This window comes from Hemibagrus wyckioides, linkage group LG03, assembly GCF_019097595.1.
Source record: "Hemibagrus wyckioides isolate EC202008001 linkage group LG03, SWU_Hwy_1.0, whole genome shotgun sequence".
Lineage (NCBI taxonomy): Eukaryota > Metazoa > Chordata > Actinopteri > Siluriformes > Bagridae > Hemibagrus > Hemibagrus wyckioides.
In genome coordinates this window covers 4,324,502-4,343,714 of record NC_080712.1, presented here as the reverse complement: position 1 = coordinate 4,343,714, position 19,213 = coordinate 4,324,502, and the positions used below count along the sequence as shown (strand labels likewise).

The 19,213-nt window shown below is 37.7% G+C and overlaps 1 protein-coding gene across 7 annotated transcripts in view; it reads left to right on the top strand.

Moving 5' to 3' along the window:
• Positions 1-17,418, top strand: part of wdr17 (WD repeat domain 17) — a 158,002-nt gene extending 140,584 nt beyond the window's left edge. For 2 of the 7 annotated variants that reach the window (XM_058386688.1, XM_058386684.1), the window contains exons 17-30: positions 203-358; positions 565-629; positions 1,447-1,579; positions 1,806-1,897; positions 2,328-2,427; positions 3,469-3,608; positions 4,566-4,586; positions 5,334-5,445; positions 6,638-6,803; positions 6,905-7,007; positions 7,154-7,255; positions 7,540-7,638; positions 7,841-8,024; positions 13,772-17,418. In XM_058386688.1, coding sequence (XP_058242671.1) covers positions 203-358; positions 565-629; positions 1,447-1,579; positions 1,806-1,897; positions 2,328-2,427; positions 3,469-3,608; positions 4,566-4,586; positions 5,334-5,445; positions 6,638-6,803; positions 6,905-7,007; positions 7,154-7,255; positions 7,540-7,638; positions 7,841-8,024; positions 13,772-13,891 — 1,593 coding nt within the window. In that variant the 3' untranslated portion in view covers positions 13,892-17,418. Of the gene's footprint in view, positions 1-202; positions 359-564; positions 630-1,446; positions 1,580-1,805; positions 1,898-2,327; positions 2,428-3,468; positions 3,609-4,565; positions 4,587-5,333; positions 5,446-6,637; positions 6,804-6,904; positions 7,008-7,153; positions 7,256-7,539; positions 7,639-7,840; positions 8,025-10,805; positions 11,050-13,771 lie in introns of those variants that run through there. The other 5 variants (XM_058386686.1, XM_058386689.1, XR_009204368.1 and 2 more) reach the window with 5 other exon arrangements.
• Positions 17,419-19,213: the final 1,795 nt, after the last annotated feature.

The window sequence follows — 19,213 nt, the reverse complement described above, 5'->3', positions numbered from 1 at the left end:
ACTCCACAAGACCCCTGAAGGTGGTGCTGTTATATCTGGCACCTGCGCTATAAGTAGGGTCTCCATGGATTTGGACTTGTTTGTCCAGAACATTATACCTCAACCTTATAAATGAAATTCTTAAATCATGTTTATAGCAGTTAAAACTATTACTATCTTCACCACATTCATCTATTTTCTGTTGTTCTGCTCTCTGTTGCAGTCAGAGGCCCAGGAGCTGACTATAGTGAAGATGTCGAAGTTTGGTGGAGGGATTGGAGCTCCCAGTAAAGAGGAAAGACTGAAAGCTGCAGCAGAAATCCATCTGAGACTGGGACAGATCCAGAGATACTGTGAACTCATGGTGGAGCTGGGAGAGGTAAAATTTCACAGAATCTCTTCCACCTCCAACTGTAAAATGCCACAGAAGCTTGATGTTAGATCTTTTAACCTGAATTGCTAGAATTTAAACATTATATATTTGTATTCATGGTGTTTATATTGGTATGTTTTGGGATGGAGAAAACCTCTCACATGTCGGTGTTTAGTCTTTAAGCATCTAAAGTTCTTCTTGGTTTTGTTTAGTGGGAGAAGGCGTTATCCGTGGCTCCTGGAGTCTCCATGAAATACTGGAAGAAGCTAATGCAAAGGTGCGTTCCACAAAACCTGATTCACTCAGATGCTTTGCTTTAATATGTCTAGCGCTAGGACAAATTAAAACAATAAAGTAAGACTGATAAATACAGTATACTGTATAAGACATAAGAATAAAACATTGCTAGATTATGACTTTGACTTCAGGTGTTCAGCCTCAGGTTTTTAATGAAACAATATGGACAGACAAGATTTATTTTTATTTACTTCATGAGGGAAAAAAAATAAGAATAAAGTACATTGTCTTATCTTTGTATGTGAATCGGAAATGTAATTTTTAGAACTAAACTAACAACTATAAATACACAGAAATGAATTTTATACAATTTGTAGCACAATCATTATACACTATTGCGATTGTCTGTACAAGAACACATCTTCTAAAACTTTAACAGAACATCCGTATATGACATTTAGAATTTTATCAGATATTTTTTATCCTAAAGTGACGTCCAAAACAATACCCAGCTCTAATCGTTCAAAACGTTAAAGCTAATCAATGCGAAATGAATAGAATGTTTAAGTTTTGTCCTGACATCATCTGAAAAGGAAGGTCTACAACTTTAGCAGCTATTAAAGCAGCTGTGAGATTAAATTTCCCGAGAAATGTTATAGAAGTGATCATTTCCATGTAAATGAACTAGTAAAGCACGATCAAAACATACCGTACTTAATTCTTAAATTATGCTAAATCGTGGTATATCTCCAAAAATTCCAAAACATCATCATGTGCTTTAATACTTGTCTTGTCCAAGATTTTGTACAGCTGGTTTGTTAAATTTAATTTATTCATGAATGTTTCCCATGCTGTAGGAGAGCAGATCAGCTGATGCAGGAAGGCAACGATGACGTGATCCCATACTGCATTGCCACAGGAGACGTGAAAAAGCTGGTGAGTTTCTTCACCTCCAGAGGGCAGTTAAAGGAGGCGCTGCTTGTGGCACAGGTGAGTCTGTTCAGGTGAATCACTAATAACTGATAACGAAGTGAAAGTAAATGATTCACTATAATCTACACCATAATAATAGTAATAACAAGCTTAAGCAGTTCTGTTCATCATGCATCAGCTTACTGCAATAAACCACTCGAGAAACATCTAGTCATTACGGTTTATTGTGCCAGGTTCTTGAGTTGTCTCAGTACTAATGTAGGTGTGTATATGTTTTAATCAGGGAGCATGTGAAGGGAATATTCACGGGCCTGCGATTACCTCCATCAACCATTCAGCGTCCACAGACAACGACAACATTGAGATCTACACTGGGTAAGTACACACAAACACACCATTTTTAATAAATCTGGTTTATTTTCATGGTTATATGAATGACCGGCTTTGTAGATCATGATCAGAAGGTCTGGGGTTCAAGCCACAGCACTGCCTGTAGCAGCTCCTGCTGTTTGGATCTTAACCCTTTTAACCAGAAATGCTTACATTTACAGCATTTGGCAGACAAGCAATTGAGGTTTAAGGGCCTTGCTCAAGAGCCCAGAATCTTGGTGGACCTGGGATTCGAGCTCACAACCATCTGATCAGAAGTCCAACACCTTAACCACATCCAATGCTGTGTCATGGCTGACCCTGAGCTCTGACCTCAGCTTCCTAACAAGCTGGGACAATCAATAGAAAGCAATTTACTTGTACAGTGATTTCTATGTGATGAATAAAGGCTTCTTCTTCTTCTTCCTCTCTCTAGGTTGTTGCATGGAGTGTGTAGAGAGCTTGCTGAGTGGTATTTTCAGGAGGGTTGTGCCGTACTGGCAGCCTGCTGTCACCTGGCTGTAGATAACACAGAGGTAGCATTTACAGTTACATTTACTTCCTCTTCAGAGACACAGTGCAAACAACAGTGGTGTGTGTTTTATTTCTAGACAATTGGAACATCAGTTGCAATTCACGTTTTGTCATTTCAATTCTAAAGTTCTGTCGGGATTTAATCAGGGAAATGTGTGTGTGAATTCAGAGTTCACTGTCATTCTGATTGTGTTAATTAACCATGTGTAGGTCCTGACTTGCTCCAGACTCACCTGAGAGGGTGTTTTCCAATCACGTATACACTGATCAGGCATAACATTATGACCACCTGCCTAATATTGTGTTGGTCCCCCTTTTGCTGCCAAAACAGCCCTGACCCGTCCTGCACTGTGTATTCTAACCCCTTTCTATCAGAACCAGCATTAACTTCTTCAGCAGTTTGAGCAACAGTAGCTCGTCTGTTGGATCGGATCACACGGGTCAGCCTTCTCTCCCCACGTGCATCAATGTGCCTTGGCCGCCCATGACCCTGTCTCCAGTTCACCACTGTTCCTTCCTTGGACCACTTTTGATAGATACTGACCACTGCAGACCGGGAACACCCCACAGGAGCTGCAGTTTTGGAGATGTTCTGATCCAGTGGTCTAGCCATCACAATTTGGCCCTTCGTCAAACTCAAAGCTCAAATCCTTACACTTGTCCATTTTTCCTGCTTCTAACATCAACTTTGAGGACAAAATGTTCACCTGCTGCCTAATATATCCCACCCACTAACAGGTGCCATGATGAGGAGATACTCAGTCTTATTCACTTCACCGGTCACTGCTCATAATGTTATGTCCTGATCGGTGTATACAGTAGACCATCATCTTTAACAACAAGCACTTGCTGAAAAAGGGATAAAAATGTGAAGACAGAAATAAGGTTGAAGGAGCTGAAGCACAACAACACCAAGAACATGAATTTAAATGTTGGTATATTGTGGTTTCCTGTGGTTATATACTATATATATATATATATATATATATATATTTGTGTGTTTGTGTGTGTGTGTGTGTGTGTGTGTGTGTGTGTGTGTGTAGTTGGCTATGGCCAGTCTGATCAGAGGCAATGAGCTGGAGCTGGCGGTGTGTGTGGGGACGGTGCTGGGAGAATCAGCACAAGAAGCTACTCATTACGTCCTGGAACTCCTGGCTAGGAAATACATGACCACAGCCACATGGTACGAGTTGTCATCACACACTTATGGAAAATGAACCAGTAAAATCTTTTTGGTGATTATACTGTCTGCTATGAAACATCATAATACAGTGGAACCTCGGCATACGAATGTCCTCACTTATGAATTTTTCGGCTTAAGAATGAAAATTTTGCAAGGAATTTGCTTCGGCATACGAATGAACCAAAAACCAGCTAAGTTGCGCGTATGTCTGGAAGGCATTCAAAACTTACATCAGTGGAAGGCCAAGCGAAGCCAACCGAGGCTAGTTTACGAATTTTCCGTTTGGAAAGAGTCAACCCACGATGCCTTCGGCATGCCTCCAAAAGCTAGGTGATTTTTCGGGTGTTTTTTTGTTGACAGATTTGTGGCGTGGGTGCTCTGTTCTATTTTTAGCCCAAGCTTGGTGGCACGACTTCCTGTGAGGAGCCTTGGCATGGAATGCTTGGCTTGGGTCAGTTCTTTGTAAGCAGCCATACAGTTTACATACGCTTCATACTGGGAATATTGGTCATATTTTTGGCAGCTGGAACGGATTATCTGCATTTACATTAGTTCTTATGGGGAAATTTGTTTCACAATACAGAACCAATGAAATTTGTATGGCGAGGTTCCACTGTATTGTTTTCACAGCCGTTTTTACACAGTGGTTTTCAAAGTGGTATCCAGGGTATTCACAACCCACTATTATAAAAATAAATATATTTATTTAGTGAGTTATAAAGTTATTTCGTCTGCTTGATTGATCACCAGAATCGAATGGGTTTTATTCAAAAACTCAAACAATAATCAGAGAATTCAGCAGGAAAAAGATCAGTGGTTAAATATGTTTATGGAATTTTATATTAAAATTAAAGGTGTCCCTGGAACCCAAAAGATTGAGAATCACTGCCTCTAGTCTCCTGTGTGATTAGTGTTATGGCTCATCTGCTTTGTTTTATCATCTCCATCTGTCAACAGCTTTCCATGCGTCAGATACAGGTATCACCCTTTAACACATATTAAATTTGTTTGTTTGTTTGTTTGTTTGTTTTTGCATGTGACATCATCATCTCCATCTCCATCACTCTTGTTATTTATGATAATCCCTTATATAATCCCTTATGATGAAAAGAATATGTTTCTTTCTAAATTGTATTTGTATAGTGCTTCTAACTGCAAACATTTTCATAAAGGAGCTTTACAGAAATACAGTAGAGAAATTCCAGATGTAATGTTTTTAATGTTTCCGTTGATTAAGGGTTGTTTGAGCGTTGTTGTAGAGTTCTTCACAGGCTCTTTAAGGGTTCTAACTCTGATACCGAGCGTATATCAGTGTGTATGTGCCTTAGTGAATTGCCTTGGTGCTGAATTTCACTGTTCAAATGTAAATAATTCTCTAGTAATCTCTGAACACGGCGACTCATTCCTTAAACATTAACCAAACATCTTCTTACATAAAACTTTTAAAATCTGATGTGGCATATCTGCCGTACACATCCCTATATAAACATACAGAAACAGTGATGTATTAGAAGAGTAAGAAATATTTGTAATTTTAAACAGAACATTGATGATAAACATTTAATATTCAAGACATTAAAATGCTGCATCACTTTCAGCTCCAGTGAACATTTCAATAGCCTTAAGGCTTTAGCTAATTCCATATAGGAAACACCATACAGTTACACAAACACACTTTATCTGTATTTACCTTTGTGTGTGTGTGTGTGTGCTTCTGGTCCACAGGGACCTGGCTGCCAGGCTCCTGCAGATGATCCCAGATAACAAGACTCTCTTAGCTAAGCTGTGTGCTTTTTACCCGGGCAGCTCAGCCGAGCGAAACGACCTCCGTGACAAGGTGCGTGACTTTTAAATTGATTTTTTACATTTTTAAAAAATTTGTGCTAAATTTTGTGTAACACTACAGTGACAGATTTACAGTGATACTGAGGTTGAGATGAAGTGAGATTGAAGAAAGATATTGTTTGAGTATCTGGGTTGGATGATGACTATATCATTATATTGTACTGTGCTTTATTCAGTTCTATTCTAGTATAGTGTGTTCTAAGATAAGATAAGATAAGATAAAACTTTATTGATCCCACAGTGGGGAAATTCATTTGTGACAGCAGTTCAACAGACAGTTAACGTGCAGGTTTTTAACCTAAAGATAGAAAGAAAGAGAATTAAAAAGACAGACAGTAAAAGGGAAGAAATTATGTAAAAATTATAAAAGAAAATAAATAAATAAAAAATATTGCACAACACAAATAATAATAGACTAAATAACAATACAAATGGTAAAAGAATGTAAGACTATATAAACTTATAAACATAAAAAATGATAAAATATAAAATTCTGTTTTATTATACGTTGCTGTTCAGTTCCACTCTGCTCTATAGGAATCTGTTCTATATCGTTTTATTCTGTAGATTCGCATTAGATTTTTCTATATTTATTCTAGCGTTCTTTTGAATTGTTCCATGAGATCCTGTTGTTCTATTCTATTCTATTCTATTCTATTCTATTCTATTCTATTCTATTCAGATCTACTTTGTGCTATATGATTATGTTCTACATCATTTAGATTTTTTTTCTTTTTTCTTTTATTCTTTGATTTTATTCTATCATTCTATTGAATTATTCCATGACATCCTGTTGCAATATTATTCTATTCTATTCTATTCTATTCTATTCTATTCTATTCAGATACTCTCTATGCTATATGATTCTTTTCTATATCTTTTTGTTTATTTCGATGTTTTCTTTTTTGGTTCTGTTCTTTTATTCTAGCTTCCTATTGAATTATGACATGACGTCCTATTGTGCTATTATTTTTTTTTATTTTTTTCTATTCTTTTATTCTAGCATTCTATTCTATTCAGATCTAATCTACACTATATGATTACTTTCTATATAATTTTATTTATTTAGATTTTATTCAAGCATTCTATTGAATTGTGACATGGCATGTATGTATGTATGTATGTATGTATGTATGTATGTTGTGTGTGTGTACGTGTGTGTGTGTGTGTTCTGTTATGAGAAGAGTTTATGTTCTGTGTCTCTTCAGTGTGGTTTGCCGAGTTTGGAGGAGTGTAAGGATCTGGCGGAGGAAGCCTACAGTCAGGGAGAAATCTTACAGGCAGTGAAGTACCAGCTGCTCAGCCCTGAACCTGAGAAGGCTCTCCCAATCGGCATTGCATTCATCAAAGGTGTGTGTGTGTGTGTGTTATGACTTACATCCTCTCAGTGTTCCTATGTGATCTGTCTCACAGTCTCACATCACCGACGTTTTTTATTTTTTACCTCACAGAGCAGTTGAGCTGTCCAGACTGGACCGTGGACTCGGTTTATCCCATCCTCGACCTGCTGAGCTACATCAGGACGGACCGGCTCGTTCTGACCAAGTGCAGTGAGTAAGTACAATAAACAAAACAAAGTTGTTTCACATCAACCATGTCTGTTCAGCATGCTATCTTATTAGAGCTCACTGTGTGTGCGTGTGTGTGTGCGTGTGTGTGTGCGTGTGTGTGTGTGTGTGTGTGTGTGTGTGTTGTCTCAGGGAGCGTAATGAGCTACTCATTCTCTGTGGATATATCGGAGCATTATTGGCTATAGGAAGGCAATACTCCAGCATCGTCCCAGCACTGTATGAATACACAAGGTGAGAGCAGAGAAAAGAGACAATCTCAGGTCATGTGATCAATTATACACACAAACATGGATCATATCTCTCTCTCTTTCTCTCTTCCTCTCTTTTTTTCTCTCTCTCTCTCCCTCTCTCTATTTCTCTCCCTCCCTTTCTTCCTCCCTTTCTTCCTCTCTCTCTCTCTCTCTCTCTCTCTCTCCCTCTCCCTCTCCCTCTCCCTCTCCCTCTCCCTCTCCCTCTGTCTCCCTCTGCCTCTCTCACTCTTACTCTCTCTCTCTGTCTCTCTCTCTCTCTCTCAGTCAGTTGTTAAAGAGGAGAGAAGTCGATTTACCGCTGCAGATTGAACAGCTGTCAGTGGAGCTGGAGGCCTGGAGAGCCTGTACACACTCTCTTAACAAGTCAGTGAGACACACATATACACACACACACACACACAAACTAAACTATTACTCAATGTGTCTTTGGGGAGACCCTGAAACCATATTCATATCTCATATTTCATCTTAGATTAAAATGCTTTTAATCTGACACACACACACAGACTAGGACACTACGTAAGTGACTGAGAATTAATTTCTAAAGCTTGTGTCTCACACTCAGAGGAGCAGAGGAGATGCCGTACACTCCTCCAACAGAGGCTCAGAGAGCAGAATACACACTCCTCCTGAGCCGAATGAGGGCGGAGCTTCTGAAAGGTCTGCAGGGGCCGGACTATGTCACAGGCTCCAGCTTACCCAGCCACTCGGACGTCCAGGTCTCCTGCTTTACTGGCCTCAGGATACAGGCAAGCCATACACACACACACACACACACACAGAGATACACACATCTGTTTTTCTCTGGTCTACTGAAGTGGAAAAAAGTAGCTGTCGTAAATTTTAGAGAGTTTTGTCCAAAGCATATCACGTGAAGCAGGCGAGACTAAACATTTTCCAACACAACAGGTTCCAGTGGTTCAGAGATGGTTTTTCAGATGTTTACATAAATGTTTTGGTTTGGATAAATTTTGGACAGAAAGTGTTGACTGGTACCACCGGTAAATACTGGAATCTGATTGGTCAGAAGCTGTTAATTAATAACATTGTTCAATTCTGAATTCTGCCTGGTCAGTAGCTGTTGATTAATATCACTGTGAAATACAGATTTCTAATTGGTCAGGAGCTGCTGATTAATACTGCTGTTCAATTCGGGATTCTGATTGGTCAGGAGCTGTTGAATAATATTCATGTTCATTTCTGGATTCTGATTGGTCAGGAGCTTTTGAATAATATTCATGTTCATTTCTGGATTCTGATTGGTCAGGAGCTTTTGAATAATACTGCTGTTCAATTTTGGACTTATTAATTAATACCGCTGGTAAATACTGGAATCTGATTGGTCAGAAAATGTTAATTAATACCATTGTTAAATTCTGGATTCTGATTGGTCAGAAAGTGCTAAATAATTTTCTATATCAGTGACTCTCACCATAGCATAGCTCGAAACATACTTGTTTCATGGTCTCATGTAACCATAAATGGATAAAAGTATTCAACTTCAGGTAATTATTCAACGAATGAGTGTTAAATTAACCGACTGGGTGTTAAATAAATCGTAATGTACTGAATATTTTCTATTATACCTGGAATAGTACAAATAGACACAGAATCACTCATAAAGTCTAATAATAATGTACAGTAAAAATCAATTTGTTTGTTTCTAATAAAATCATTGGAGATGGTAGTACTTGAAACTATCCATTCATCCGTCCATCCATCCATCCATTTCCTGTACAAATTATTGTATATAGTGTTGTGTCAAACCAGGAGACCATCCTAAGGTCATAATTGCTCCTAAGGACCATGCTAAGGTCCCTGGATGGAATGACGGGGCACAATCTCTCTCTCTCTCTCTCTCTCTCACACACACACACACACACACACAGCCTACAATGTATGTCTTTGGACTGAGGGAGGAAACCAAAGTACCCAGAGGAAACCCACACAGCACAGGGAAAACATGTAAGCTCCACAAACACAGGGCAAGACTGGAAATCGAACCACCAACCCCAGAAAATAGAGTCTGAGTAAATTATCTCTGGTTGACCCAATTGCCATAATAATGCTTCAGGGTTTTTTTTTTTTTTTTGGTGTCAACCTGGTTGCTTCTGACAAGAGGTTTAACTTATAACTTATAACATGGTTTTAGTTGTGAAACAGTGTGCACACAATAACACACAATGGACTAGTATCCCACCCGGGATGCATTCCCTTATCACCACCCTTATGATGATAATGATGGTTTTCTAGATCCTATTCTGATGATAAGACCCTGCTTCTGTACTAATAAACTAGATTACTGTGTACTGTTGTGCTTTATTACAATCAGGTTACCATGGTTACTGAACTTTTATGCAGTTATTCAAAAAAAAATATTGACTGTGGTAACCAGGGACGTGGCTAGGGCTAATCCTTATCAATAGGGCTCGAGACCGGAAAGAGTTTAATCCAGCCCTGAATGTTTTATATGGCGTCAAATCCGCGCCATAAATATCGTACTCGTAAAAATAAATAAAACACGTGAATCACAAGGATGCTAGTTTGTTCTTTCCAGCATGCTAGTGTTTGTTATTCTAAAAATCACACGTAGAGTTTTATGCAGATTAGGGGGCGGGATAAAAGTCCCCATTGGTCCACTGCTTCTCAACCTACTGCCCTATCACAGCCTATCAGTAAAGTGACGTCACTGACGCGCTACTCTGCCGGTTAGTGTTTGAACCTGTCTTAAGCAAGTGAGATTTAATTAATCCGTTTCTTAAATGTGTGTCTATTGTAGTATCGAGTCAAACTTCCTGTTATTATGCTAAAGAGTATTTTAATGAACTGGACAAGTGTATCATTGTACAATCATTAGCATCATAGCATAACATTATTGTTGCTCAAACAGTAGAGTAGTGCACTAGCAGCACTAAGCTCATGTGTTCAGTTTCATCATGATGAAATGTAGAGCTTTAAAGTAATGACCTTCACTTTGTGTTTACTCTGATCTCTGTATTAACCCAGACTCTTAATCAGAGTCCTGTATCACCATGTCCACAGGTTCAGGTCAGTCAGATACAGGGTCAGATACAGGTTCAGGTCAGTCAGATACAGGGTCAGGTCAGTCAGATACAGGCTCAGGTCAGTCAGATATAGGCTCAGGTCAATCAGATACAGGCTCAGGTCAGTCAGATACAGGGTCAGATACAGGCTCAGGTCAGTGAGATAGAGGGTCAGATACAGGCTCAGGTCAGTCAGATACAGGCTCAGGTCAGTCAGATACAGGCTCAGGTCAGTCAGATACAGGGTCAGATACAGGCTCAGGTCAGTCAGATACAGGGTCAGGGGCTGCAGGATCAGAGATGGACACATGCACTAATCAGGACATGGTCAAGTCCATGCTGGTGCTGTAATGAAGTATAGATTCCCCATGCAATGTTTTCAAGATGACCGTTAATAAAAGTTAGATATTCAGTTTTATATGAGGATATGAAAGTCTGCTGCTTTTCTCTTTATCACATTTTTGGCTCTTTCCCTGATATTTTCAGGAGGCAGACTGCCTGTGGAAAAAGAAGAATAAACACTGTTCCAGAACCCAGGAAAGATAAAAGCTTTAGTCTGAATGTTCAGGGCTGCCATTACAGCAGTGTTCCTGCTTATACAAGATCTACATGTTTGATATATAAAATACAGTTGTTGTTTTGGTTTTTTTGCATAATGTTTTTAAAGTATTTGACTCTGCACTTCTGTTTCTGCCCATTGCAGTAGTTTTATCATTTATAATAAGTTTTTTTAAGTTTTTGTAATTCTGTGTCAAGGGCTGTTACTGCTAGTTCTGTACTATGTTGAAATAAATAAATAAATAAAATAAAGTTGTATTAAAGCGGTGAGTGTTACTGTTTCATATTAAGGCCAGAGAGAGAGAGAGAGACAGCTGTTTATTCATATTATAACAATGGCTTCTTGTCAGAGTCAAGCTCAAAATAAGTCTTTAAATTAGAAATGATTTCTAGACTCTTTATTTCTGTCTGTGTGTTAGAGACAGATCAACATCATTATGGAGTTGCATGCCACCATAAAAGCTGCAGAAGGATTTGGGGTTAAATGCATTGCAAAGTGATGCTAGAAATGTAATTAAAACACATTTATTCCACAATTTGCTGCACATAGTTTAAAACTAATGAATACAGATCTCTTCCAAAGTCTCAGGATGGGGAGTTTGGGTCAGTGTGTGTCCTAAACTGTGCCTGTGGTCACAGCGTCCACTCAGTCTCTGTAAGCACAACCCCAGCACTCTGCTCCTCTAGAAAGAAAGCACCATGTCCTCCACACCTACACAAAACAACTGGGGGCATTTAACAACCATTTTAGACATATTACACCTGATTCCTTGGACAATAAGGGCATCTAACTAACGTATACATCGATATGGATTACATGTAGCTGTGTGGAATCGCCCATCTTCTCACTTGCTTAAGACAGGTTCAAACACTAACCGGCAGAGTAGCGCGTCAGTGACGTCACTTTACTGATAGGCTGTGATAGGGCAGTAGGTTGAGAAGCAGTGGACCAATGGGGACCTTTATCCCGCCCCCTAATCTGCATAAAACTCTACGCGTGATTTTTGGAATAACAAACACTAGCATGCTGGAAAGAACAAACTAGCATCCTTGTGATTCACGTGTTTTATTTATTTTACTAGTACGATCATTTTATTTTGTGTGTGTGTGTGTATGTTTGTGTGTGTGTGTGTGTGTATGTTTGTGTGTGTGTGTGTGTGTCTGTCTGTCTGTGTGTGTGTGTGTGTGTCTGTGTCTGTGTGTGTATGTGTATGTTAGTGTGTGTGTCTGTCTGTCTGTGTGTGTGTATGTGTATGTTTGTGTGTGTGTGTGTGTGTGTGTGTGTGTGTCTGTCTGTCTGTGTGTGTGTGTGTGTTTGTGTGTATGTGTGTGTGTGTGTGTGTGAAGGTGTAAAACATAGTTCATTCTTTGCAAATGTTCCAAATTGTGTCTCATCGTCCAACATTTTGTATTTAAAAAAACACAAACAGACCTTATTACGCCTGAGTTACAGCGCCATCTAGGGGACAGAAACTTATTATTTTTTTATTTTTATCTTTATATAAACTTTTCAGAATTTTAATAGAACTTTGCTTGTAGTGTATTGGAGAAAACTGTTCATGTTATTGGAAATTTATTGAAAATTACAGAGGGAGGTTTAATATATATTGCAATATATTTAATTAAAAGAAATTATATGCTATTATTAATACTTATCCATCTATCTATCTTTCTATCTATCTATACACAGAGATAGATAGATAGATAGATAGATAGATAGATAGATAGATAGATAGATAGATAGACTTTTTTATCTACATTTTTTTTTTTATCAATACTAGAATCCTGTATAAGTTTATTACTGGAAGCCATTATGATTTTTTATTTGTATTTTTATTTATTTATTTTTTACAAGATGTTTCTATAAGTTCTATAAGCTCAACCTCATATCCATATCGTAATAAGTGATAATGGAGTTTTTTTATAGAATAAAAATAAATAATATGAAGCTTTTAGGACAAATCTATGCCGCTGTATTATTGTTGCCATGGTAATGAATAACCACAGTCTCACAGAAATATGAGATATTGCTTTTTGGGAGAAAATATCAGAATATCAATATTATTTATATTTCTGAATGTGGAGGATGTGTGATTTTGCACCGTGAAGTCAAACATGGATGTATAAAGTTTTTATTTTATCTGAATTTGTCATAAATATGATCATGAACGACGTCGCCGAATAAAAGGTGGATGATAAAAAGTTGGCTTTTAGGAGCAAACGGTGAAACCTGACACTTATTCCTAACATTTAATGTTTTTTAAACACCCGTAGCTGTGCTAGAAATAAACGGTGTCCTCTTGTGACACACAACCACTAAACTCATCAGAGGAATAACGACGATACAAAACCATCTAACAATCCACCAAACTTTACACAAAAAGGCCTGTAATCGTTGATAATAGTGATGTTTTCCAGTAATGGAGGAAGACGAGCTCAAACAAAACGACTAGCATTTTTATTCGCTGCTATTAACGGATATTTCAATTAAATATTGCTCGTAACTCTTTCTTCAGAACTGCTCTCTGTTTGTCTGTTTACATTGAAAAATGAACATCATACATTACAGCACAACTCTAGCACCATGTTTGACCTCTCTAATGTCTGCTACATGCTAAATTACAGAGCTAGGAGTTAAATCCTGTTCCTGGGTTGGCATATGGCACTAATTTCATTCTCTTGTGTACATTTGACTGATTTCTCTTTCATGTAACTGGAAATTCAGTCGGAACACAGTTATTACAGCTGACGTGAGCAGAACGTTGAGGGAAGAAAATGGCTCCAGCTGTTCATGTTTACCTGCTTATTAATAAATAAAATATATAATATTTGGCAAATTGTTAATTTCAAAATAATCTTGATGCAGTAACATGGCTGCTCTCTGTGATCGACAGGGTCCCGTGTTCTTCCTGGAGGACGGCAAGTCGTCCATTTCGCTCAACGATGCATTGATGTGGGCCAAGGTGAATCCGTTCTCTCCACTGGGGACAGGGATACGCCTTAATCCCTTCTGAACACACACACACACACTCATCTCATCATCATACACATGTAGAGACAGTATTACAGTCCCATCATGGACAGAGACACAAGGCCACAATCTTGGGAAGTGGACGTGAAGCCAGGCTGGTCTTCATGCTTGCGGTTTGTGTTCAGAGGCATGAGAACACATTTATCAGTATTTTACCATCGCCATCACGTCAGATGGAATCAGGATCACAGCTGAAGGACATCATTGTGGTCTGTTTTTTTTTTCAGTTTGGATTTTTGATTGTATTAATTCCAGATCATGAAACAGATCTTATCTGGAATTATCTCGTATCCTTGGAGGAGGAGGAGGAGGAGGAAGTGATGATCTTCAGCAGTACTTTTATAGTTTTTATTTCTCTTCTGGTTTTATTGCTTTAGTGCTAAACTGCGGTACTTTTGTCTGAGTGTTGAGATCCACAACATAATTACATCCCTTTATTTATTTAGATATATTTATTATGTAGAAACAGCAGTTTAAATACAAAACTGCATCAATCATTAATCAGGATTGATCCGTCATGAAGTTAGACTATGGTACTAGCTGCTGTGTAACAGTCAATCAGCTAATTAGCGGCACGCGTAGCTACAACCTGACACTAATCTCACATCTAGCTGAATGTTGCAGCGCAATTTATTCCTACACAATCACTGAAACGCGACATGTCTGAATCTCTTTGCTGCTTAAAGCCATTTCTCACAGAGAACTGTAACTCCTGCTCAGATAAAATTAACAGCTATCCAGATGTTTATTAGCACGTAAGAAAAGGTATAAAACATAGAAAACATAACATTAGAACTAACACTCATTAGTGAACTAGAACACTCATTAGAACTAAAAAAACCAACAAGCTTTAACATGTGGTGAGTTTCAGACAGCACACTGTACCATGGATTTATGACGCTGCTTTCTATTCAGGGATTTTGGTTTTGAATTTTTTATTTGATTTTTAATAAGTTCAAGCTGTGTTCCATATGTTCCCTGTGTTTGTTTGCTTGTTTTAGGGGTCCAAGCACTTAGTTTGTATTGGGAATATAAAATCGTGTCAAAAGCATGTCGGAAATGAGACGAGTCAATCCTCAAGTGTTTGCAAAAAGGAGCTTTAAACTTGCTTCCTTTATTCATCCAATGTTTGAGTTTGATGAGATTTAAAACTTAAATTATGTAACCATTTATTTATTTGTTTGTTTGTTTGTTTGTTTGTTTGTTTGTTTGTTTGTTTGTTTAATGAATTAATGAATGAATTTATTTATTTTGGCTTAAGAACTGAACTGTGGTAAATTCGAACCATATCTATGGATGCATTTGGTTTAGGATTTAATTAGAATTTTTGTATGAGTCTTTAGTAAAATTAAGTTAATTAATTAATTGAATAATTTGGCTATAATGCAACATTTAGACAAGCCTGATCTTGATCTGGTCTAACTTTCCTGCTACATCAATATCTGTTCTTATCAGATCTGATATCTGACGTATGCTGTCATGCTAACAAACAGACTGAAGCGATCTGGACTTCCTACATGACTAATGATCAGAGTAAAGCAGACTGTACACTGTGATCAGGGGAAAAGAATATCACTAGAAGGAACTTCGGCATCATCCTGTAATGCAGGTAACCTGATCAAACATCTTCAGCATCTCACTAGCAGCGTACAGCATTTTGATTAGCTCTATTTATTGTGTAGTGAATTTTTTCTACTTTCTTGATTTTCCTTGCTCTGATGTGTCAGCTTAAATTTACAGAGGCAGTCATAAAGGAACAACAAATCAACATCACCAACTAGTTTATAAAAAAACTCAATGCTAGGTCAAAATAGACCAAAATAGACCAACTTTCAGTCATAAACGACAATGAAAACACAAAATAAACTTTACTTACAGCTGTACAGAAGTGATAACTAACATAGCAGACGGGTCTGGGGCAGATCTGGCATTAAGCCGGCACTGCTGGCTGAGTGCTGGCATGGCAAGGGGTATGTCAACCAGAGGAGGACCAGGTCTGGCAGTGATGGCACTGTTTATATGATGGCATTCCAGATCTGGTCTGACCATGCCAGATGTGGCCCAGGTCTGACCATGCCAGATGTGGCCCGGTTATGGACAGATCAGAGCCAGAAGTATGGCTCAGTGCTGTCCCTGTTCTGGGCCAACAGTTTGGCCCAGTGCTGGCCTTGTGCTGGCCTATGCGTGGCCCAACTCTGGCAAACCAGATATGGGCCACCAATGGGCCATCATTCCTTGTGGTATGTGGACCAAGTGTGAGTGCATTGTGTGGGCCAGATCTGACCACACCTATTTTGCTATATAGCTAGCTAGTGCACTTCATTTAAAATCCACATGCTAATGTGATTAAACCGTGGGCTGAGCTAAATGACTTTTAATGACATTTCTGACTGATTCATTGTAATTATTTTACATAGTTTTTGGTCTGAAAAAAAAATGACAACACTTTGACACTTTGCTGGTTACTCAAGCTATCTAGCTAGCATTACATAAGAGTAGGAGATATTTTCTTTCAGTTCCTTCAGTGGAAGAGCGTAAACTTTAAGGGAAAAAATGCTGTAGAAATCACCACAAATTGTGCAAATAATTCAGTATTTTAATTTGTAGTGACTCTACAGTCATCTGGTATTAAATTCTTGTTTACTTAATCCATTCTGGAAAAGTGTCTAGTAATAAAAATAAGGAACTGCAAAATACACACAAAGCGGTGCTTGGACCCCGACAATCGCTGCCTGCTGTTTTATTAGCTATTATTTCGGTGGTTTGTTGCAAACCAGAACTGTTTCACACAGGATATGAGATCGAAGCGAAAGATATGAAGACGTTTGGAATATTTTTCGCTGATAGTCGAGTGTCTAGATTGTGTGCCTTAAATTAGCAAACAGCGCTAACGTCTGTATTAGCATGGTGTGCTACCTTAGACAACATGATTATCAGACATCAGATTAAAAAAAAAACGTTAAAAGTGTATCATACGGTTTTGCTTGTAAAGAAATATTTCTGAATGGTTTCGTTTTGCGAGCGTGTGAAGAGCGATTCGTTTAACAGCGAGACGATTTCTTTAACGGTTTGTAGCCGTGAGAATCATTTTCAACAGATTGCACTGTGAACTGTATTTATCCATGTATTTATTTATTTGTTTATTTATTTGTATATACTCTCTTTTTGTTGTACGATTCCACAGCCGATCAGGGTGTAGCCATAGAAATAGAGTAGAAATAGACGATACTTATGTTTGAAGAAGAAAATGATGTTTCTCATTATAGTGATCTATTTATTCTTTATAATGCTGTTAGGGGTAAAATGTACCACATGGAAGAAACAGAGACAGAAGGAAAGAACTAGGCAGCATTTGTGATCATAAAGTTTTAAAGATTCTTATTAAAATGATGAAGCACCCAAATTGCTCTCTTTTCTTTCTTTTTCTTTTTTTTTATAAAGTTGATCAATTGTCATTCGTGATTAATTCAAATTTAATATAAATATATATCATAATAATTGTTATTTATTGTAATGGAGGTCCTTATTTGCATCCATTTGTTGCTGTTAAACACAAAGTTGTTAGCTTTTTCAATGTTTTTTGAATATTTGTTTTGTTTGTTTGTTTTTTACCTCCTATAATCCTAAGGAAAAGTCATTTATTTATTGATTTATTTATTTATTTATTTATTCATTCATTCATTCATTCATACTTATTTGGGTTTTTTTTGCCTCACATAATCCTAAGGAGAAGTCTTTTAATAAATAAATAAATAAATAAAATTCGTTAATTTATTCTTATTCTTATTTGTTTGTTTATTTTTTATCTCCCATAGTCCTTATTTATTTATTTGTTTATTTATACTTGTTTGTTGGTTTGTTTGTTTGCTTGTTTTTTGCTTCTCATAATCCAAAGGAAAAGCCTTTTAATTAATTAATTAATTTATTTATTTATTTATTTATGTATTTATTTATTTATACGTGTTTGTTTTGTTTGTTTGTTTTTTACCTCCCTTAATCCTAAGGAAAAAATGATTTATTTATTTATTTATTTATTTATACTGATTCAGAAACACACACAGTGACATCACACAATTTGAATATCTAAATCACATCAAAGGAGCAACATTCACATCTATATCACACTTTAGGCCACGCCCACTAACGCCTGTCTGTAGAGTTTACTCAGAATGGTGTGAGAAAGAAAAAACCTCCAGTTCTGCAGATGGAAAAGAATTGTTTATTTTAGTAAATATTTAACAGTTATGGAAGGAGTCTCCAGTGTATCAGTTTTCTGACATCCTCAGGAGGCTCTATGGTTTCTCAGAAAGCTAGTGAGATGATGACTATTTCGATCTTCTATAACACAAGCGAAAACAGGAAATAAGCTGATTCATGGAGGTCACACAGCATTAAAATGTAGCTGGAAATGGATCAAATTAATACCTAACATTAGGTCAAAGTGGTCTTCTCTTCTTTTTAACACCACAAGAAAATACACACTCCAGTCATGGCACTGCTAAACATAAAACAGTAACATTAAATAAAATAGTGAAGACATCATTAAATGTTTTATTTCTTTTATTCCGGTATATTTGTTGACATGCTGACATTTCAGTAAAACACAGTACAGCTGTGATTATGATACACACTTTGCACGTTGAACACACACCACCAGATCAAACAGTGTGAGATGTGAGAATGAGAGTTCGGCGTTTCCACCGCTGACATTCACATTTAATTAACGGCCAGAACAGAAGGACAGATAACGCTGTGGGTTATTTTTCATTCTGACTTCTCAGGTACGGCTTTAGGTCACAGATTTCAAAGAAACGTGGAATCAGGAGGAAAACGAGTCCCTGATGTCACCACGTAGCAAATGATTTTGAAGGGAGAACTAAAGTGTAAAAGCTAGAATAGAAAAGAAAATGCTAGGAAGACAAAACTGTGTCACTTAAGACAGGTTCAAACACCAACCGGCAGAGTCGCACGTCAGTGACGTCACTTTACTGATTGGCTAGAGAAGGGCAGTAGGTTGAGAAGCAGTGGACCAATGGGAACTTTTATCCCGCCCCCTAATCAGCATAAAACTGTACGCGTGATTTTTGGAATAACAAACACTAGCATGCTGGAAAGAACAAACTAGCATCCTTGTGATTCGCGTGTTTTATTTATTTTTACGAGTACGATACGAATTTTGCCCCCGGAGTGTAGAGGCATTAAGTAAATGTTGATCGGTTTAGTTGAGCACTGTTGCCGTTTACTATATGCGATTTTGACTGACATCTCTCTACACACACACACACACACACACACACAGGCCAAA